Here is a 23,712-nt window from a genome sequence, read left to right as displayed (position 1 = left end):
GTGTGTTCAGGGTGCTGTACACAATGCTACACATGGAGTCCAGAGGATGATGCAGGGAGTCTGTCCTCTTCTATCTTGACATGGGTTCTGGGGATTGAACTCTGGTTGTCAGGATTGCACAGATAAATCGGGTCACTTGGAAAGCAGAGTCAGGGAGGCAGAGCCACAGCTTTGCCCACTTGGTGACAATCAAGGCAGTTTAGTAAAGAAAAACTAAGGCCTCTCTCTCTCTCTCTCTCTCTCTCTCTCTCTCTCTCTCTCTCTCTCTCTCAGGGCTTAGCTAAAGTCTAGTTAGAGGAACTGCTGGAGAATGAGTGTGTGACATTTCCCAAGGCAAACACTCAGAAATAGTACTTGAAATTGTGAAACAAACTTTCTTTCAGTAACACACACTAGAAAGAGAAGCAGGAGCTGTCTCTGTTACTGCAAGCTGAGTGGGACCGAGTGGGACTATAGCAGAACCCTATGACAGGAATTGGACCCCATGAAACAGGCTGAGAACCCTATGACAGATGGACTCCATGAAACAGGCTGAGAATCCTATGACAGATGGACTCCATGAAACAGGCTGAGAACCCTATGACAGGAGATGGACCCCATGAAGCAGGCTAAGAACCCTATGACAGGAGATGGACCCCATGAAACAGGCTAAGAACCCTATGAAAGGAGATGGACCCCATGAAGCAGGCTGAGAACCCTATGACAGATGGACTCCATGAAACAGGCTGAGAACCCTATGACAGGAGATGGACCCCATGAAGCAGGCTGAGAACCCTATGACAGGAGATGGACCCCATGAAACAGGCTGAGAACCCTATGACAGGAGATGGACCCCATGAAACAGGCTGAGAACCCTATGACAGATGGACTCCATGAAACAGGCTGAGAACCCTATGACAGGAGATGGACCCCATGAAACAGGCTGAGAACCCTATGACAGGAGATGGACCCCATGAAACAGGCTGAGAACCCTATGACAGATGGACCCCATGAAAGGCTTCAAGTACCCAAGGTCACAGAGCTAAGATGGAGCCCTCTGAATTCTACCCATCCCACTCCGGTCTTGGATCAAGTGTGAACAGCCTTTTCCTTTTGTGTGTCCAGAACACTGGTCCCAACTTCCTAAAAGAGGTGCAGGCAGAGATGCAGGCAAGTGATGCAGGCAGGTGATGCGGGCAGAGATGCGGGCAGAGATGTGGGCAGAGATGCGGGCAGGTGATGCTACCTCTTTCCTCAGCTCCTTTCCCTTTGTCTCTACCCATCCCCCTGCCATGGTTTGAACCCTGTCCAGCAGGCCTGGGGCTTTCTGGAATAGAGTGAAATGCAAGGCCAGGTGGTGCCTCAGCAGAGACACCAGTGCTCCTGGCCCAGGATGCACTGCTGCGAAGCCCTCACAAATGCCTCAAAATAACAGCAGCCTAGGGAGGAGGCTGGGATCTATAAGCCACTCACCCATGAGGCTAAGGACCAAGGGTTCCGCTCACAGCTTCTGAGGAGCCTTCATGAGCCACCATCTTAGAATTTCACAATATCTCTCAGAGAAGGAAGGACCAGGAAATGTTTGGATAGAATCACAGATCATCAAGTTTTAAGAGTTTTGCTTTGGAATAACAGACTCAAGGGTTTGATAGCCAAACCCAACATTCTCCTTTGCAAATAAACAGGCCGAGCCCGCCAGAGATGACTGAGTAACTTGTCTGCCACGTGAACTGATTCTCCAGCCACAATCCTGTGCCTTCCCATTCTGTCTTCTGCCAGCTCTCCCGTGTCCTCAACCAGCCCTGCCATCTGCTTCCACCCTCTCATGAGCTCCTATCTCCCCCTTTGGAAATTCACTTCTGCTCTTTCTATGCCTTCCTGGCCTGAACATCCCATCCGTGACTTTCAGAGATATTTTCCTTTTAGTTTTTAATTTTTTTTTACTCATTTATGCTTATAATAATATAAAAGTATATTATTGTGTACGTGTGTGCACACAAGATCAGACAACAATTTTTAGAAGCTGGTTCCTTTCTTTCTCTGTAAGATCTAAGGGTTGGAGGCTCTGTCAGAGTCTGACAAATACAGAGGCAGATGACTGAGCACAGGGTCCCCAATTGAGGAGTTAGAGAAAGGACTGAAGGAGCTGAAGGGGTTTACAACCCCACAGGAAGAACAACAATATCAACCAACCAGCCCTTCCAGACCCCCAGAGCTCCCAGGGACTAAACCACCAACCAAAGAGTACACATGGAGGGACTTATGGCTCCAGCTGCATAAGTGGCAGAGGATGGCCTTGTCAGACATCTATGGGAGGAGAGGCCTTTGGGTCCAATTTCGATGCCCCAGTGTAGGAGAATGCTTGGGCTGTAAAGCAGGAGTGGGTGGGTGGGTGGGGAAGCACCTCATAGAAGTAGGGGGAGGGGATAGGATAGGGGGCTTGGGGGGTGGGAACCGGGAAAGGGGATAACATTTGAAATGTAAATAAGAAAATATCCAATTTTTTTTTTGTTGTTGTTTTTCGAGACAGGGTTTCTCTGTATAGCCCTGGCTGTCCTGGAACTCATTCTGTAGACCAGGCTGACCTAGAACTCAGAAATCCACCTGCCTCTGCCTCCCAAGTGCTATGATTAAAGGAGTGTGCCACCACTGCCCAGCAAAAATATCCAATTTAAAAATATTAATAAAAAAAGCCGGGCGGCGGTGGCGCATGCCTCTAATCCTAGCACTTGGGAGGCAGAGGCAGGCAGATTTCTGAGTTTGAGGCCAGCCTGGTCTACAAAGTGAGCTCCAGGACAGCCAGGGCTACACAGAGAAAACCTATCTCGGAAAAAAAAAACCCTAAGGGTTGAACTGAGGTTATTATATTGTGTGGCAAGTACTTTTACCTGCTAGGCAGCCAATGGGTATTTCTAAAAAAAAAGCCAGGCATAGTGGTGCCAGTACTTGGGAGGCGGAAGCAGGAGGACCTCTTTGAGTTCAAGGACAGTCTGCGCGCGCGAAAACATCAGGGAAGTCCTCTGGAGCTGGTTTTCTCTTTCCAACATTACATGGATTCTGGGGTTCTAAAGGAACACCTTAGAGTGAGCCACATCACTGGCTTAGCTTTCTCCCATGATAAACACATTAAAAACACCTTCCTTTTCTGGCTACCACCCATCTTTCCCTCTTCCATTTGTTCTCAGGCTTTTCAGAGGTCTTCTCGTCACTGCCACATTTGGGCTCATATCTCCTCCCCTCATTGCCCTTGACTTTCTTTTCACCACTCCCGTGAGCTTTCCCGCAACCTCTTGATTCCTAAACCCAGCAATGCCTTTCAGGCACCGTCCTGTTTGACTACTCTGCAGCTAACTCTGCTGGCCACGCCCCCTCCACTGCTGTGATGTCACTTCCCCTAAGGATTCCCCACCCCCACCCCTCTGGCCCCTCCTTCTCGGCTGACTTTGTGGCCCTCTTCAGTCTCTCTTCCGTGCACTATCCCTAAGTGATGAGAACCATTCTCGAGGCTGGATTTCTATTACTGCCTTCTCAGCATCTCCCTCTGGTTCGTGTGTTTCCGAGCCTTAGGATAGGGTGGCCAGATGACTGTGTTTTTCACAAAACAGCTGAGTAGGAGGCTAAGGCTAAGCACAGTGCCTGGCACATGCAGGCACTCAGCAGGTGTTTGGTAAATGGGAAACGTGGAACAAGAACTGCTAGCCTGTGATCGCCCCACAGTTCTCTGGGTTAACTTAGACGTGCACACTCATCTTAGGGCGGCGTCCTGGAGGGCGAATTCCTGAGCCTATTGGAACCAAATCTTCAGTAACCCACTCCCTCATTGTGCTGACAAGAAAACTGAGGCCCAGCAGGGTTAAGCGACTTGTCTCCTGTCACACAGCTTAAAGTTAAAATGGGGAGTGAGGTGGGGACAGGTATTTGACCCAGAACCAGAACTGTGAACAGGCAGTCTTTGGTATTCTCTCCCATGAAGGCAGTGCAGAAGTTCAGGGACGTAGGATGGGCATGGTACAACCATGACAAATGTGAACAGAGCCCAGAAAGTTCAAAGGCATAATGCCCTATGCAAATCTTACTCGATTGTTGTCTGATCCAACACACCGGTGACTGGGATCCCGTAAAACTGCTGCATAGTGGAGACCGCGGACTGCAAGGCCTTCCCTGAATGCAACGCAGATGCCCGTGACTCATAGGGAAGCAGATAGCCGTATGATTTTAACCAGTTCTGAAAGACATGTAAAAGAAAACGATGTGTTACGCTGGAGAAGTTCTATGCGGCAGAGATTTGTCCTTAAAACTAGGGACCACTTTACCCAGAGGCTCATGGACCTACATTCTGATTTCTTCCTCCTTCATTCTACCCCGCAGATATGGTCAAGTGAACATCCAGAAAACCTAGCTCTGATTGGCTCTCTCTCTGGCTGTCAACGGTATGCCTAAAGGCAATCTGATGTAGCATCACACTGCGCCATAGCTGTTGGCAGGAGAATATATATAGTCTTCATTGCTAACTACCCCCTCCACGCACACAAAACAATCCATTACAAACAATTATAAATAAGCAAAGCAACATATTTCTTATATATAGATAAATAATAGATGCATAGAAAAAAATCTATTATGTAAGAGAATTTCTTGCCTTTCAGAAATACACATTGAAGGCTTACATAAGAATGTGTGGTATCTGCAACTAGTGCCTAATGGGTTCTGAAATAAACGCGTAAATATATTTTGAGAGAGAGAAGGAGATAGTTGAATGAAGTAAATGCAGTAAGATGCTAACAATTGGAGATATAGGTGAAGGGTTGTTAGGTCTTCCTACATTGTGGTCCTATCAACATCCTGAAGGTCTGCGTTGATGTCAGCAGCGTGTGTGTGCATGCATTCGTGTGTGTGTGTGTGTGTGTGTGTGTGTGTGTGTGTGTGTAAAAAGGGCAAAAGACCAAAAGAAGTTTAGGTGAAGGTCAAATGAGCAGAGAGACCAAAACACAGCAAGGTACAGGAGCTGACAGCATCCCCAGAAGATGAGAGGGAATGAAAACCAGAAGAAACAAGAACACCGACGAGTCCCACATCATCTCCCAGAAGATGAGCAACGCATCCACATTCTTAGTGAGTCAGGAACATCCCCAAATGCCAGGCTTGCTGCCAGGAAGCCTATTCTCTGCCCGTCTCCTAGGGTCGTCCTGAATGCTGATGAGTGAGAGGGGGGAAGACACCTTGGGAAACAGGATTGTCCCATTCACACGTGCACCTTTCTCATGGGCACCGGGCTGGCTTTGGGCTTGCTACAAAGTCAAGCATGACCTTGAACTTTCTGATCCTTCTGCCTCCAAGGCATGCTGGGGTTCTAGGTGTCTGCCACCATGCCCAGTTTCCTGAGGTTCTAGGGATCAAACCCAAAGCTTCCTGCATGTTAGACAAGCACTCAACCATCTGAGCTACGTCCTTAGCCCAAGAGCTTTTGGAGTTTGTTTCTATACAAATAACTCGGTTGTGAATGTCCTTATTGTAAGCCAAATGAAACCACTTCTAGAAGGCAGCTGCCAAAAACTATAAATAAGTGACTCTTAACTTTCACCAAAGGTGACTATGACATCTTCACGGCCTTGTGATAAAACTGATTAAAAGCCAAATTGCCAGAATAATAGTCTTGGAACATCCGCAAAACAGCGACAGCCTTACTCCCCTCATCTCCGGTGTCTAAAACATGTTTTCCCTTCAGAGTGATGCTGCAGAGTGTCGATACTCACAGTCCCCCAACACCGATTCTCTTTTACGTCTCTACACATACGTTTCTCTTTGCTGAGCACTCTTAGTTTGGCAAAAGCTTTTCATATTTTAATGTTCAATCCATAAATTACTACCCCTGGAAGACTTCCCAGGCTAAGTGATTTTCCTCTCTCCTCGGTACTCTCTAAACCCCCTATTATAGATATTATAGATCTTATAATATTGGTCTCCAATTGTTGCATACCACTCTCCACCAGATTCTAAGCTCCCTGTCAGAAGGCTCCCTCCATCTCTATATATCTGGCGCCTGGGACAGAACGGACATACTTTAGTTGTTCATCATATCATTCAACAAACATTATCAAAGCTTTACCACATGCTAGGCTCTGTGCAAGGCTTTGGAACTCACAAACTTGGTAGGTTAACCTGTGATGAAAACTTAGTATTACAGAGCAGGTATGGAGAGGATTCTATGGGAGTAAGGGGTGTGTGTGTCTTGTCATGAGGGTGGAGGAAGGAAGGGAAAGGGGAGGTCATGGAAGATATCCAAGTAGAAATGAGATTTGAACTGTCCAGCAGGTATGGGTGGCATATTCTGAGAAATATGTAAAGGTGACTAGAACTTTGGGTGAGGGGAGGTGATGAGGTTGCGGGAGGGGGGAAGTGGAGAGAGGAAGCAAGTAGTGGTCCAGTCTCAAAGCGGTTACGGTACAAAGAATCTCTTGGAACCTGACCTCTGGCCTACAACCAGCCACAAAGCTGGAATACTGACAGGTGGGAATGGCTGGAAGCAGATGAGTCATCCACCCATTCACCTGCTCTAAAGTCTATTCCCAGGTTGAGTCCTGTCGCCAAAGTATTAAGACCCTGCTCTGTATCTTTCTGCTAAGGAGCATGGATCAGAGACTAGTAAACTCCTGCATCCTCTGTTTACCCAGTCTCCACCACTCACCTGCTCCTCTGACTTCTCTAGGAAGAAGTCTCTGATGACATTAAGACACACCACCAGGATTGTGGTGGCACACTCCTTTAATCCCAGCACTTGGGAAGCAGAGGCAGGTGGATTTCTGAGTTCAAGGCCAGCCTGGTCTACAGAGTGAGTTCCAGGACAGCCAGGACAACACAGAGAAACCCTGTCTTAAAAAACCAAAACCAAAAAAAAAAAAAAAAAAAAAAAAAAAAAAAAAAAAAAAAAAAAAAAGACACCACCACCCACTCTGTCCTTTCATACTTCCAATCTTGTCCAGATAGCTACATACTTCCAATCTTGTCCAGATAGCTACAAACCCACTCTCTGGATACATGGTAGCAAACTCACTCCTACTCATCCTTCAAAGTCTACTCAAATATCCTCACTTTCATTAAACTTTCCTTAGAAACCCTTGGTAGAGCTAGGCAGCCCTCTTTATTCCTGAAGTAATTTGTACACACTGCTAAATGTAGTTACATGTGGACTACAATGTCCACACCCATTCACTGACCAGATCTGTTTTCTCCAACTACATTGAGTTCCTGGGGAACAGAGGCTGTCCTTTGTTTTTAAACCTGCTACAGTATTTAACACAGTAACTGATTCAATAGTCAATACTAAGTTCATGAATGAATGAATGAATGAATGAATGAGCAGTTGGCCTGGGAGGCACTGTCTGAGTACCAAGGGAAGGATCTCATCTTGGGAAAGTTTAATAAGGGATGTACAAGAAGACGCCCAGGATAAATCTTGGTATCTAGTAAAGGTAGAAAAAATATTTTCTGAAATTTATTAATTGTGCTTTGGTTTTCCCTGCTTGATGAGGCAATGGGTCCATTGTCCTATCTAAAGAAAAAAAAAAGATAAAGCCCACTAAAAGAAGCAAGCTTTCATCAGTTTAAAATGGAGTGGTTTACCTTCCATCTTTTTTACACCTTGACCCCATTAATCAATCACTGGACGGCAGACTTCTAACCTTGACAGCAGTTAACTAACTCTAAGATGTCTGACACCTTCTAAGTGCCAAAAGAGGTGTAAAACCCAGAGGAAACTGAGAAGAATTACAGGTACAGCCGACCGAAATAGCTGGGCTGAACCAAAGATGTGGAGATCATAGACAGAGCTGCGTGATTGGTCTGCTGGCCACGGGGCGGGATTTCAGTCCCTGAGGAGCCAGAGCTGGGTGGTGAATGGCAGGGAGAGAAGATCGGAGGATACGGAGAGAGAAATGTGGTCCTAAGAGAGAAGAAAGAGGCAGACAGCAGAGGCGGTGGTGAGATTGATTAGACATAGCAATGGGGGTGGGAAGAGAAGATAACTGGAAGAGCACACTTGGAAAGCCAAGACGGCCTAGGGAGGAGTGAGAAGCTGGATCAGTAACAACAGATGGTCCCCGGGCCATTCGAGAACATCGAATCTATTCAGATGAGGGAAGGAGTTGGAGGATGGTCAGGTGTCTGGTTAGGAGCGAAGTGCCTGCTGGCATCATCAGAAAGATTAGTGGTGGGGTCTATCAAGAAGGACCAGACAGTAAGGTGTCTGATTTGGAGATCTAGGTTGGAATGAGGAAGAGAGAATCAAAGACTGTAATCAAAGCATATCTGGGGTCTGGAGAGGTAGGGCACTCAGTCAGTACAGCCCAAGCAGGGAGACCGGGGAAACCAAGTGCAAATGCTGGATGTAGTGACGTATGCTTCTAATCCCTGTACTGGGGAGGCAGACACAGGCAGGGCTCCAGGGCTCTGTGACCAACCAGCCTAGCCTAACCCCAGGCTAGTGAGAAACCCTGTCTCAAAACACAAGGTAGCTAGCTCCTGAGGAATGGTACCTTAAGTTGGCCTCTGACCTCTGTGTGCATACATACACATAAGCATACATATTCACACATGAGTATGCATGCACATACATGGGTACCCCCCCCCCACACACACACATACAAACAACAACAACAACGCCACACAGACACACAGTCTGGGCAATCAAATCCGTAGCCTAGGTGCCCGTGTGAGCATCAGGGACAAGGCACAGGCTTCAATATGACAAGAGTTTCAAGTCCCATCCTAGCATAAATCCTGGTTATCTAGTGGAGGAAGAAAAAATATTTTCTGAAATTTATCAACTGTGCTTTGGTTTTCCCTGCTTGATGAGGCAATGGGATCCATTGCCCTATCTAATGAAAAAAAAAAAAAAAAAAAAAAAAAAGAAGATAAAGTGGAACTCCCCAAAGGAAAGCAAGCAGACCGGGGACCCTCCTGCAGGGACCTGTGAGGGACATTGAGGCTGAGGGAAGAGGGTCTCATGGAGAACGTGGCTTCGTGAAGGAACAAGAGCAGTTTGTTGGTATAGAGGGCAGAAAAGAGATTGCAAGACACAGATCTTGAATCTAGCAAAAACAACTTTTTGGCAGTCAGAGATGACCTAATTACAGCAATGATCATAGATGCCATTATTAAAGTGCCTACTATGCTCTTGGCACTGCACTCAGCACTCAGTAGGTTGCGATCCCACAGGGAGGAATGGTGATTCCCAATGGCAGATGAGAAAACTGAGATTCAAACAGTTTAAGGGGCTACCCAGGTTTACCAAGCTCGGAGGTGGCAGGATTTAGGCTTTCCTTGTGTTCTGGCAGCTTTCCCCTTACTGGGACTCCTAAGTACTCACATCACTGTGCTGTGGCTCCTGTGCTCCCAGTCTTCTGTGAATCTGACACTAGCTGGAGCCATCTGAGAAGAGGGAGCTTCAATTAAGGAAGTGCCTGCCTCAGGGTGAGGGTTATTTGCCTGTAGGGAAGTCTATAGGGGTACCTTCCTGGTTACTGGCTGATATGGGAAGGCCAGCACATTGGAGGTGGTGCTACCCCTGGGTAGGTCATGAGTGTGATAAGAAAGAGGGCTGAACAATGGGGGTGGGGGGTGGAATCCAGTCAGTAGTATTCCCCATGGACTTCATATCAGTTCCTAGCTCCAGGTTCCTGCCCCGGTTTCCCTTCTTAATGGATAATGATCAGTGTGTACTCTTTCCTCCTCAATTTGCTTTTGGTCAGTGTTTATCACAGCAACAGAAACCCCACCTAAGACAGTTTCTGTGTCAGAATATGGCACCATCACTTGTTCGGTTCTTCAGACCAGAGGCCTCATGTGACCCATGATTTCTTGCTCTTCCTTACTCTTCATATCCAGTTTTACCAAGAAATATTGGTACTGCCTCCCAAACATCAAATCCACTTCTTTCTTTCTTTTTTTATTTTTATTTTATGTGTATGAGTACACTGTCGCTCTCAGACACACCAGAAGAGGGCATCAGATCCAATTACAGATACCATTCCTTAATTCCATGTGGTTGCTGGGAATTGAACTCAGGACCTCTGGAAGAGCAGTCAGTGCTCTTAACCCCGGAGCCATCTCTCCGACCCAAATCCACTTGTTTCTGTCCATCCATTCATTCAATATTTGTTTTTAATCTTTTAACATTTAAATATTTACTTCAGGTGTATGTCTGTGTGTGCCTGAGTGTGTATGAATGTGCACCATACATATGCAGGAGCCCACAGAGTTCAGAAGGAGTGTTGCACCCCACTGAACTGGAGTTATAGGTGAGCCACCATGTGGATGCTGGAAACTGAACCTGGGGTCTCTGCAAGGTCTGCTGAGCCATCAGTCCAGCCCCATTGATATTTATTGAGCAACTCACTAAGAACTGGGCTCTGTAGAGCTGAATCAGGACAAAAGACTCCAGCTACTTTCTACTTGTCATCTAGGGGGAGAACCAGTAGCAATAAGTGTAGTGAAGAGTAATGCAGGGCATGGAGACAGAGAATTCTGGGATAGCTATTTAATAGAATGTGGTCAGGGAAGGTCCCAGACGACATTTGAGTAAGAGACCTCAAAGTAGAGGGGCGGGGCATGTAAATTCAGGAGTATTGATACAGACTCAGGGTTGGCCCTGGTGGCAGAGCATGCCCCTAGGACTCGAGAGACTCTAGATCTTGGGAAGCCTTCTCCAGAGTGTCACACTAATTCTCTTCACACCGGTGGGACTGGATAGGGTCCCATCTGAAGACAGTTCATCTGGGACCTACATCCTGCCATACACTGAATATTGCCTAATCTAGCGGAGTGCCTTCGGGCAAATGACTTAACTTCTTCCTGCGTCATGTTCCTCATCTGGTGACAAAGCATGATAAAAGAATTGTGAAGGGGCCTCAGTGACATGAAGAATCAGGGAAGGATGGTCTTTGAAAATGTTCACATCCAATTTCCCAAAGCCTGTGAATGTCGTATAGCAAAAGAGACAGCCCTGAAGGGATTAATGATCTTCCAACAGGGCCAATAGCTAGATTATTTTAATTAACTAAATTTGTGGCAATTTGTTGTAGCAGCAACAGAGAACTAATACATGAACATAAAGCTTTAATTCTTATACATAGGGTCACCAGGTCCTTGTGCCTATACTCTGCAGTACAGTGACTACCACCCTTGGTCGCTGCTGCTGTCCCAATCTCTCTGGTGACTTCTCCTGGATCAACTTGGTCACTGGGCAGTTCCCTTGAGTTCCTGTCCCATTAAAAGCTTTCTCCTCCACCCTTGTAAAGGGGGGGCCTTGCTGCTGCCCCCCCCCGTGTTGGAATTGCCTTAAAAACCTTCTTTCTGGATACAGAAGCATTCAAGGGTCCAGAAAATGCACAGCTCGGGAATACTTAAAAGATCCTGTAATTTCACATGCATATTTTGCAGAAGAGAAAAAGGAAATGCAAGAAGGAGAAATCACTTATTTAAAATTGCAAAGCAAGTTAGCATGGAAGTCAGAAATGGGGCTCAGGGTCCTGCCTCTCGGGAGGGTTCCTTTTGTCCTGCTACACCCCCACTCTAGTTTTACCTTGCTTCCAAAAGCTGTCTCTCTCTCTCTCTCCCTCTCCTCTCTCTCTCTCTCTCTCTCTCTCTCTCTCTCTCTCTCTCTCTCTCTCTCTCTCTCTCTCTCTCTCTCTCTCTCTCTCTCTCTCTCTCTCTCTCTCTTCTTTTTCTTCAGCTCCAGCCAGTCTAAAAAGGGCCCTCAGGATCGCCCACAATGCCCAGCTGAGCTTCTTGACAAACACCTTAATGGTTCAGCGATGCCTGTTGGCTGCCATCGGCTCTTGAGTGGGTGGTAAGTGCACTATGGGGAATTCCCAGGAGCTCTACACAATGTCCTTGGCCCACTCCCAAGAGGCCACCACAAGCCAGACAATCACCAGGCTTGAGGACGTGGCCCATTTGGGGTTTTGGGTTAGCACTGGGATGTCTGTTTTCTAATTCTGGGAAGGCCTCCTCTGACCAAGGCCAGGAGAGTAGCCACACTCTCATTCACTTTAAGGAGAGAGGAGGACCCGTCTTCCTTACTCTTCCCATTGCCTCCTGGTTCCCTCTGCTTGCTGGAGTTAAGGAACAAGGATAGAGGAGACAAAGAGCAGTGGTTAAGGCTGTCTATTTCTTTAATAGGAAAATGGCTGAGCTAAATAACCTCTACCTAGTTTGTAAGTTTCCTTTATTTGTGTTCTAGGGGGTTGAGTGTGGAGTTCATCCTTTGGTTCCTCCTTTCCAGTTGCAAAGTCTAAGCCCAGATCTCAGCAAGCTTCAAGCCCTTTCTCATCACCCTTCCCCAAACTCCCCATCCTCTCGCTCTATTGAACTACCATGTTGCCTGAACACACCCCGCAGACCACGCCTCGTTTTCACGAAAGAATACCACATTCATTTGCACTCTATCCTTGACCTGCTGAACTATTAGCTAGATATTCTTCAAAAAGTGCCTTGCGTCCCACCCCATGGGCTCCAGGTTTAGTGGACGTCCTTGGCTCTCCTAGAGGTACCATTACATCCCTGACTGAGAGTTGGTCTCATGCTACAGCATCAGCAATACCTGTCGTCCCCACTGAACTCTTGCTGTGAGCCCACAGCCTGGTGTGAGAGAGAGATACGGAAGTATTAAACATGGCAATTGTGATATGTGAAAGACCAGGACAAGGTGCTGTGTGCGCATGTCAGAGATCTTGGCTGTGATGTCAGAGAAGACCCCGCCCCCAACTATATAACATCTCAAAGGAGCCCTGTGAACAATCAGATGAGGCCAGGTGAAAACCGAAAAAGGGAACATTTCAGGAAAAAAAGATGATCCCATTCAATTTCTTAAAGGGAAGGTGTTTGTAGACTAGAGAAGGAGAGAGTGGGCCAAGGTGGTCGGAGTCTAGCAACCAATGAAGAAAGTGGGTTGAAAAACGGGAGTCTGAGAGTGGGAAGCGCTCAGCCACAGGTCTCATGGGCCACACATGGCTGCCTGGTGGCTGCTGGGTTCAAGCGGCTCACCATAGTGTTCTTTCTACTTTTGTGCATGTTTGAAAGTTTTCCATGATAAAAAAAAAATTGTTGCAGTTGGGGCTGGAGAGATGGCTCGGTGGTTAAGAACACTAGCTACTCTTTCAGAGGACCCATGTCCAATTCCCAGCATCTACAAGACAGCTCACAACAGTCTGTAACTCCAGCCCCGGGGAAAATAGTTCCCTCTTCTGGATTTTGAGGACACTGCATACCTGAAGTACAAAGACATCCATGCAGGCAAAACACCCATACATACAAAATCAACATAAATAAGTCTTTTTTTAAATTAATAGTAGTTTAGTAATAGTGGGTTAGTCTTTGTCCTAAAAGCCATTTAAACAAGAGGAGGGTGAGAACACGATGGTCTAATTGGAATGCATTAAAATCTTTGTTCTTACCAAAGTTTTTAAGCATTCAGAAAGACATAAAAATAAAACCAACAGCAGGCAATCACCATCTAGCCCAGCAATGACGTGTTTACTGTCTCTATGGCTATCGCTCATACCACACTGTAAACCCATGGGTAAATGGCCAACAGGGACAAGTGTGCGCACAGCCAAGCTCATAGGTAACAGGAGACAGGCTCTAAGTGTGCTGTATTGGCTTTCCTTCTTAACTTTTATTTTAAATTTTTATTTATTCATTCTTATTTCTCCCATCTCTCTGTTTCTGTCTCTCTGTCTATTTCTCTCTCTCCCTCTCTCTCTCTGCGCACCCGTGTGTGCATATGTATTAGCATACATACCATGGCACCGGCGTGGAGGCCACAGGACAACTTTGCGGCACTCTCTGTTTCGATCTTTATGTAAATTATGAGAATCAGACTCATGCCACCAACTGTTCGTCATCAGGCAGCACAGGCCTTTACCCACTGAACCATCTTGCCAGCCTTTTGTGTGCATGCATGCATGTATGTGATGTGTGTGTGTGTGGTTGGGGAGGGAGGGGAAAGAGGAGGACGGAGGGAGAGATAGTTTCCTGTAGTCTAGGCTGGCCTCAAACGACATGAAGATGAGCTAGAACTTCTTGGTCTTCCTACCTCCACCTCCCAAGTTCTGGGATTACAGGTGTGTACCACCACAGCTGGACTATGAAGTGCTGGGGATGAAACCTATGGCTCCCTGCACACTGCACAAGCAAGCACTCTGCCAACTGTGACACTTAGGGGATAGGATTTGGCTTTATACACAGATCTCATATATATGTGTGTGTATATATATATATATATATATATATATATATATATATATATATATGCTTGTTTGTTTGTTTTGAGAAAAGGAAAAGGTTTCACTATGTAACCCTGGCTAGAACTTGCTATGTAGAGACCCACCTGCCTCTGCTTACCAAGCGGTGGGGTTTAAAGGTGTGTGCCACTATACACAGCTAGAGTCACATTCATTTATTTTTAAAACATCTTTCTGACTCCTTCCTAAAGGATTAGAAGCAGGCAAGTGGCTGCTCAGGCGGGAAGGTTCTAAAGTTAAATAAGAGGCGGAGGGAGTTTAGCCTGATGACAGATGCGTAAGGAAGTGAGGCTAGCAAACAAGTGCTCAGCTCCAGGACCGGCTGGGCTTCGTTACTGTTATAAGGGAGGTGGGGGAGAAAAAAATGAAGGAGCACTCCTGCTTTGAAGACACCTAAATGTTTGTGGAACAGAATGGAGTTCAAAAAGTACTCATTGCTAGTAAAAGCTGAGGAACAGTGTCTGTTTTTCTCTGCTTTGTTAGAGTGACATGCATAACCTTTTGTAAAATGTTATCTATGTACTTATGGGTACACAGATGTCCAAACCATATACATACATACTTAGCACACACGTGACTTTGCTATTGCTACACATACTACTAAAGCATAGATCAAGGTTGATTTTCAAAACAAATGTGTGCTTTAAAACTTATCAGAACTTGAGTGAAATGAATTCTGAAGTCCAGAGAACCCAAATCATTGGTTCTCAAAGCTCTGTGCAGAGGTGCAGTGTGGTTCAGGGTACAGCGCTAATGTGCACCAAGCAAGAGGCCCTGGGTGAGAGCTCTGATACTGAAAAATAAACAAGGGAAAACAGCAGACCCCTCAGTGAGGGTGGGGGTAGGGCCTGAGGTCATACCTTAAGTGAGCTTGGGGGCCCATGCACCCGGGACCCTCAGCCCCATCACAATGCTCTCAACAGGCTACTTCTCTGCTCAGATTCCTTCGATGAGGCCCCTGAGCCTGGACTGAAGCCAATCTTACAGTCTGTTCACAGCTCCCCTTTCCAGCGCCTTTTCCTTCCATGTTCTTACTGGAAACAATCAAGTAACTCGATGCCTCAGATAGATCCAATTATCTGGTATTTTCTAAACACAGCACAGACTCAGGAGGAGCCATGGTTCCCAGTTTTCCCTACCTGGAGTGCTGACCCTCCATTCTCCACCATTTTCCTCTATCTGAGATTCATCTCAGTGCAGTGCCTGGGCTGCTAGTCCTGGGTTCTATAAGAAGCTTGCTGAGCAAACTATGTAAAGTAGGCTAGGCCATTAAAAACACCAATCCATGGCCTCCGAATCAGCTCCGGCCTCCAGGTTCCAGTCCTGTCTGAGTTCCTGTCTTGACTTTCTCCAATGATGGACTGTGATCTGGAGGTAAGCCAAATAAACCCTTTCCTCCCCAACTTGCTTTTTGGTCATGGTGTTTCCTCACAGCAATAGAAACCCTAACTAAGCAACATGTATTCTTCAAGAACTCCTGAATACTTGGACACAGACACGAAGATTAGATGTCTTTATCCTGTTAGGTGTCAGACACCGAGGGGATGGTGATTTTGGTCTGTTTCCTCATTTGGGGGTTCACAGGATTCCATATTATCTGCAAGGCTAAGCAATTCCTAACACAAGTCTTTAGATACAATTAGGGTTTATGTCCAGCAATATAGTTTGCTCATCTTTAAACTATCACCTTTCAAGGTCTGGCATGGGACATTCGTGAAAGTGGGAAACATCAGTTTCAGTAATGCAGGGCCATGGCAGTTTTGGGGACAGGGGAATGCACTGAGCACAGGGATAGAGATCCAGAGCCACCTTAGTGATTTTTAGCTGTGGGTGGGTCCCCGGAGGAGCTGACAAGGAAGCTCCTTCATCTCTCTGAGCCCCTGTTTACTCAGCCATAACATGAGCAGAGGTTCCTCCGCTCCTTTATGAGGCAACTGTCAGGACCCCACATACAGGGCAGTGCCTGGAACATTCGAAGCTCCTCACAGAACCAGAGGCTGTTAGGAGAATCCACAGTAACACAAGAAGGCATAGGACAGGTTTAGCTCATGTAGCAGGGAGAACTTCTAATGGGCTCTTTCCCCCAAGACAAGAGTGAGATGCACAAGGATACTGGAGCACACTGGGGATGTAGGGAATTTGTCAGTGTGCCTTAATCGGCCTGGCTCAGCCTCAGCCCCATCCGGAGCTCTTCACCTCTGTGACTGCAGGTGCAAACCAGAGAATATTCTCCATCTGCTCAGAGCACATCCTCAAAACCAGACTCCTAGGCAGCACTCCATTACACCCCAGGTCTCAGTCAGACTCTGTTACTCATATGGTCTGAGCTCTCTGGCTTAGCGTTGTCTATTCTGATTTTCCTCAAAACCAAATCATACCTAGGAATGTCAAAAACTTAGATGGGGATTCTCCCTAACGGGTACAAAGAGAAAAGGATGCTTTAAATATACCAAAGGCAAGAAGCCAACCAGAGACTTGGCAGCACCCCTCCTCCACCCCACACACAAAATACAAAAGAAGCACTCAAGAAAGCGAAAGCAAAAACCAAACTGAATTTTAAAAAAAAATTTTTTTTTGTCTTGGTAATGAAAGACAAGAAGTAGGAAATCAAAAGCCAAAGATAGTAAAGAAAAACACTTTCAATTTAGAAGTCAGGAGGCCAGGGACAAGTTCTGGTTTGAATCATTGGCAATCAAGATTTATGCCCTTGGACACCTCATTTAAGGCAATTGAAGAAGTAACTGTGAAGTGCTGCTGTGTGTTTATTTGGCGATTGCTATGGTGATGGCTGCCTCTCAATCCCTCTTCCCTGCCTGTCACTGCTGTTTGGATGGCATCCAATGATAGAACTCAAAGGTGAATGTAAAGCTACTGCTTAGGATGGGAGGGGTGAGCCCCAGGTCCAGGAAAGGGAGCCCAGGCAATGCACTTCTCTAAGAAGTTCTTTATTTGCTTATGTGTGTGCCTGTATATGTGTTGTTTGTGGTACCTGTGTGTGTGTGTGTGTGTGTGTGTGCACGCGCTCGCGCCTGTGAGTATGTGTGTGTGCATGCAATTGTGCATCCCTACACATGCATTTGTGTGTGTGTGTGTGTGTATGTGTGCCTGTGAGTATGTGCTTGTGGTACCTGTGTGTGTGTGTGTGTGTGTGTGTGTGCACACGCTCGCGCCTGTGAGTATGTGTGTGTGCATGCAATTGTGCATCCCTACACATGCATTTGTGTGTGTGTGTATGTGTGCCTGTGAGTACGTGCGTGTGGTACCTGTGTGTGTGAGAGAGAGAGCGAGAGAGCGAGAGAGCGCAAGAGAGAAAGAGAGAGAGAGAGAGAGAGAGAGAGAGAGAGAGAGAGCAAGAGGGGGGTGAGGTTCAACAATTAGGATAGACTGGCTAGCCATCAAGCCCTGGGCACACTGTTTCTTCCCCATCCTGTACTGGGGTGACAAGTGGGTGGTATCCCAGGCTTTTTCCATGGGTGTTGGGGAGTGGACTCGGGTCTCAAGCTTGCAAGCAAGCACTTTGCCAACTGAGCCATCTCCCCGTCCCCTAAGAATGGGTTTAGAAGGGACCTTGCCGCCTATAAGCTGACACATGCCTATTTCAGATGAGCATAACCCTTGGACATAAAGAACAGAATGTTTATGGACAAGTGAGTATTCATGCTTAGGAATTGTGTTAGGTCTTGGTGGGAAAGAAACTTGCCCAAGATCCACAACGTTTTCCTTCCTAAACAATGGGTGTTTTCAAAAGTTAAATGGCACAGTGACTGGGGCTGCCTCTCAGTGTTCCCCTGAGAGGAATAAATGATGCTGGGAGAAGGGAGAGGGTTCCCAGAGAGAGAGACAGGCAAGTATGATCCAGAACCAAGGAGAGGTTTCTGATGGACGGGTGGAGGTGCAGTAGTGAGCAACACAGGACCATGCCCGGAGAATCCTGGCAGTCTGTCTTAGGGTAAATGAGAGGCGAGCTTGCTGGATGCATTATCTATGAACAGTGGGAGATACGGCCTGCTAATGGGGAGGTAGGGAGGGGTCAGACTCTGGGGACCTCAAGCCAGAAAGAGAAGCAAGCAACATTATCTGTGGGCTGAAAAGCAATGATAAGGTTCCTGTCATCTCACCCACTAGTGTTCAGTAAGGGATAATTAGATGTAAATCACCTCAATAATTTCTAAGAGTTTTGGATAGCATATTAGATATTTTAAATGGACTGGGGTGGTCATGCTTCCATCAAGGCCTGGGAATGCACTTAGGGATAGGAAAGGCCAGATGGGAACAGCCAGTCATCACTTCTCTGAGTGGAAAATCTAAGGAGTCCAAGGGGCCCCAAGAGACCATGCTGGGACACGTTTGACTTAATTTTTTATAAGTGATCCAGAAAAAGTAGAGCAAAGAGAAAATTTCCGGGCTGCAGCTCATATTAAAGCCTTTCAGGTAAAGAAATGCTGTGCCAGGTGGGGGAAGGGTTGGGAGAAGGGGGAAGAGAAGACATCAGTGGGACATTGATATAGAGCAATGTAAGTCAGTGCAGTCAGATGACGGTAATCCACACACAAGGTGTTGTGTTCCAGGCTATCAGGTTGATCCTGTGGAAGGGATCAGGGTGCTCTGTGGATTGTTTCCCAAAGGCTGTGGCCAAATGTGCTTTGATCAGGAGATCTAAGGAAGGGATGAGTGGTAACAGGACAGGCCCTGAGAATAAAAGAAGGTATCCTTCCCTACGGAAGAACTCCACACCTGGAGACAGTGGTCAGGTTGAAAATGAACTCCTCCAGATATCCACAGAGAACAACAAAAAATAACCCAGAATGGATGTAACTATTCCAGGAGGTGGCCCTTCATGATGGGAAAGCTTAGGCTGGAAATGGAGAAGGGTGGCAGAGGTGGAATAATTGAAGCCTGTAAGGCCGGTAAGGGTAAGGTAAACATAACCTTCCCTTCAAATCCCGACACATCTAAGCAAACTGTATTCTCTGAGTGTGCAAAATACCACAGGCATAAAAAGGTGCTCTGCCTTCAGAGACAGTGAGAGACCAAAGTCACAGAGCCACCAGGGCCAAGGTCAGGTGAGAGCCTACACATCCCAAACCTCAGGGCAGACCCTTCCGCCTCACCCTGCACACGCTCAGAAAGTCTGGAAGAATCCTACTTTTGCTACGGTGGAAAGCCATGAACCGCATCACTCTGATAGAGCTAAACCCACAAACTAGAGAAAGTTTTCATTGAAAGTCAGCTAATGATTATAAACCCTTAAGAGGCAGACTACGAGCTGGGCAAAGGATTCTTTCACACATCCTAAATTTTCTTTAAACATACCATCTTTGGGGAGGCTGGGGAAATCTAGAGCTTCCCTCCTAGAAAAACATACATTTTTCACATATAAACACAAATTAGCAGAAAATCTCAGAGAATTTATGATCCCTTGAGTCCCTTGCCCAGTTAAAAACTGCTGCTCTGGCAGATTCTTCTAAACAGCCTGTCTACTTAACAAACACACTTCTCTTGGGATAATTCAGGCAATCACCAATTTCCTCCAGCAACGTTAATACTGGTTCAACATCATCATTATTTATTTATTTATTTATTTAGAATTCCAGGCTTCTAAGCTGGGAGACGGCAACAAAATTAGTGCAACTGTCCCCAGCCCCATACCACATAATGTCCTGGCTTAAACATGAACAGACTAGAGTCAACTCACTAGCTCTGTGACCTTGAGCAAATTACTTAGGCTCTCAGGGTCTCTAGCCTCATCTGTAAAATGGGGACAGGTGCTATAACAAGCTCACAGGATACAGGCTGGGGTTAAATAAGCTAATTCCTATCCAACAGAGCGCCAAGTCTGTTGCCACAGTGCACGACTGTTATTATGCATGTATCCATGCAGGCATTATGCATGCATCCATCCAATCCCCTCTCGGAGCTCCGACTTGCACATGCCAGTGATGAGCAGCTCACCGCCTCCTGGGCTGGTTGAGCACCTCCAATTGTTACAAACTTCCTGCCTTGGGCCGAAATGTGCTTTCTTGCAACCCCCCACCCCCACTGTCGGTTGGCCTCCGCTCGGCCCGGTGGGGCCAGGCTGATCTAGTCTATCCCGACGGCCCTTCAGCTACCAAGCCCGCGATCCGGTCCTTCCTCGCCCTCCTCCCTCCCCCTTCTCCAGCTCCAACATCCTCGGCTTCTCCTCCAGCCCACAACACACTGGCTGCGCTTACTATTTACTCCGAGGCGTACGGTTTCCCTCACACACCGCCTTGCAGGCCACACGCCCCGCCGTCACCGCGGCCACCCCGACCCTCCGCTCCGCCCCCGCCCGTCGCCTCTGTCCGCGGTGCTGAACGGAGCCCGGCCCGCGGGCCCCGCCCGGCCCTCGCGCTGACCCGGCGCCAGGCCCCCCGAACCAGGCCCGGTCGGTGCCGCCCCCTGCTCGGCCCCGGCCCCGGCCCCGACCCCGCGCGCCTGCCCACCTGCCCGGCGAAGGGCGCGTCCGCCCCGGCCGGCTTCCCGGCCCCCGCCGCCGCCGCGAGGCAGCAGAGCGCGGGCAGCAGCGGCAGCAGCCGCCCCGGGGCCCGCCAGCCGCTCCAGCGCGCGGCCTGGCCCGGCGCAGCGCGGCCGCCCCGGCTCCTCGGCATCCCGGCGGCGGGGGCCCGGCCGCCCGGCTGCGATGGCGGCGGCGGCGGCGGCGGCTCCGGCCGGGTCCTCCCGCTGCAGCCGCTGCGGAGCCGCCGAGTCACGGCGCCGCGGACGCGCGCCTGGCCCGCCTGCCTCCGCCGCCGCCGCCTCGGCCGCCGCGCGCCCCCGCCTCCGCGCGCCCCGCCCCGGCGAGGGGCGGCCGGGGGCGCGGGGGCAGCGCCCGAGCGGGACCTGCGGACGGCGGCGGCGGCGGCGGGGCTGCGGGAGGCGCTCGCTCCAGGCGCCGGGTGCAAAGAGGGTAACCCCGAGGGAGGGTGGAGAGGCCAGATAAATAATGCTGGCCCTGGAGGCGGCTGGACCGGCCGGCCTGGGTCTGTAACCCCAGGCTAGCCCTGGGGGAGAAGGGCAGAGGCGTGACACTGGAGAAAAGGGGTCTGAGGAGACGCCTGGGTTGGAAGAGAAAGAGCTAAGAAATGCTTGACATCGGAGAAGGGGCTTCAGGGGGCTTGAAGGGGTGGTGCTGAAAAGCAAAAAGAACAGACCCGGGCAGTGCTTCGCTAGGGTCGGGAGACCCCTCTGCAAAGCTCGCTCCTTTACCCCTCAGAGGGAGAGTGATCCCCCACCCCCTAAATGTCCCACATTGATGGAACACCTTCTATGGAACACCAGCAGTGCCTTGGGCTTCTGGGGCTCATGAGCCACGGTGTAGAGGGCTGCACCTAGTAAGAAACTGTAAGCACCAAGACAAACAGGATACTGCCAACCCAGTATCCGAAAGGATTCCAGGGGTCCGGGCTCAGTGGGACTGGAGGAAGGTATGTAGGAGATAGTGGGGCTCTACCAAGGCCCTGAAGGAAAGGCTGGAATTGAATGGGGGTCGGGGCAGTGTGTGTAGGGAGCCTGAGGGTCCCTATGGGGTTTCTACAGAGATCTACAGAGAGAATGTGTACATTGTGGTTGTTTGATAGTTTGGAGGTGTGGAGTAGGCACAGGCACAGACCTGTGTGCAAGCACTGGTTCATCTCAGTTTTATAAAATGATGCCCTTACTACTACTGTGCACCGTTTCACCACAGTAGGAATTTAATAGGTGTTCCATGTTAGTCCACTCCCAAGGTAAAGAATAATGAGAATATTGGGAGAGAACTCCAATAATCTCCATAAAAGGACACACAGATCCTAACATTAGCTACTGTTTATCGAATGCCTACTACATACCAGGCACTGGGCTAAGCATGGCACTGGATTATTCCTCCTGCAGTTCTGTGAGAAGCCCTGTGAGACAGGTTGTTATTGTAAACCAACTTAGGATAAAGAGGAGGCTCTGGATAAGTTGCATGATTCATAAAGGTGCTGCTGCAGTGATCTGGCCTCAAAGCACATTTTGTCTGCTAGGATGGTAAAGGATGGCGTGACAAAGGACACCGAAGGAGGTGGTGGCCAGTGCAGAAGGTGGACTATGGTATTGTCACAGACCTGGAGTCCTCCTCGTCAGGGCTAGCCTAGGGGAGGTGACAGGAGCTGGGAGTTAGAACTCTGGAAACCAGAAGCTGGTGCAAGGTCTTTGAGATGGGTGGGCATAGCGATGAGCTGAGAAGAAAAGATAAAGTGTGGCAGATGATGACAAAAGAGCAGAGTAGGAAAAGATCAAAGGTCCAAGGGCCCCATCTGGAGACAGCCAAAGGGAGAGCCTACCAAAGAGACTGGAGTGGACAAAAGACTGGGCTGGGCTGGCGGGGTGGCACCGTGGATAAAGTGTTTGCCATATGAGCCTGAGACCTGAGTTCGGATCCATCCTACCCATGTAAAAGTCAGTCATGTGATCTGAGCACAGAAGGTGTAGGGAGACAGAGAAAGATCCCGGGGCCCCATTGGTCAGTCAGTCTAGCTAAAAGGGTGAGCACTACTGAGGAGCCCTATCTCAAAAGAATATATACATAAAATGGAGACTGGGAGTGACGTCTTGATGTCGCCCTCTGACAGCCAAGGTGCCCACATGAGCAAGTACAGCCTCCCCCCCACCCCACATACACAGTATAGAGATAGCACTGACCAAATTACAATCTGGGGAGGAGATGGAGACAAAACAAGATTATGTAAGTTATGGCCAAGATGAAACCAGAGCTTTGCAGAAATGCCGAAGAAAGATAAGGGATTGCCTATTTGGGGAAGGTTTGGGAGGGATGGGTTGCGTTCCGAGAGACAATGAATGAAGCCAATTGAGCCTTCTCCTGCGTTTAAGACCAAACGTCCATGAACTGCTACTGATGATCCAGAACTAAGCATTCTCCCATGATGGAGGGGTGGAGGGTGGAGGGTGGAGGTGGCAGTGGGTAAATGACAAGAAGAAGTCAATAAGAGTAAATGGGTGCAGGCTGGAGAGGTGGCCCAGTGGCTAAACGGTACCTGTGCTCCTGTGCTATTCCTACAGGGGACCGGTGTTCCATTTCCAGCATTTATGATGGGTGGCTCACAGCTGCCTATAACCTCAGCTCTAGGGGATCCAGTGCGTGTGGCTTCTGTGGGTTCCTGTACTCTTGTGCCCATACACACAGGAAGAGACAATTGATTTAAAATACTGTAAGTCTTAAACTCGAAAAAAAAAAAAAGAGCAAGTTAATACATATCATGAGTTCCTAAGATGGTCTTACCAACAAAAGGAAGAAGGCAAAGTCCGTGCAGACATCAGAGGTGGCTTAGAAGGCTTCAGCAAATCTCTTACATCCTCACCAGAAAGCTTGGCTTCTCAGCATCTCACGACCCAGACAGGTATGGGATAAATAGGAAAGGCGTTCCATCTCAAG

At 48.2% G+C, this 23,712-nt stretch overlaps 1 protein-coding gene across 1 annotated transcript in view; it reads right to left on the bottom strand.

Annotated features, from left to right (window-relative positions):
* The window catches only part of Mmp24 (matrix metallopeptidase 24), a 43,395-nt gene extending 22,362 nt beyond the window's left edge, over positions 1 to 21,033 (bottom strand). Inside the window, exons 1-2 of the mRNA XM_031372435.1 lie at positions 20,744 to 21,033; positions 4,056 to 4,204 (exon numbers count right to left, since the gene is read on the bottom strand). Of these exons, the coding sequence (XP_031228295.1) occupies positions 4,056 to 4,204; positions 20,744 to 20,908 (314 nt within the window). The 5' untranslated portion in view covers positions 20,909 to 21,033. The remainder of the gene's footprint in view (positions 1 to 4,055; positions 4,205 to 20,743) is intronic.
* Positions 21,034 to 23,712: the final 2,679 nt, after the last annotated feature.

This window comes from Mastomys coucha, unplaced genomic scaffold, assembly GCF_008632895.1.
Source record: "Mastomys coucha isolate ucsf_1 unplaced genomic scaffold, UCSF_Mcou_1 pScaffold15, whole genome shotgun sequence".
NCBI classification, from domain to species: Eukaryota; Metazoa; Chordata; class Mammalia; order Rodentia; family Muridae; genus Mastomys; species Mastomys coucha.
The sequence above is the reverse complement of the archived record's forward strand: the minus strand, read 5'-3'. Positions and strand labels throughout refer to the sequence as shown.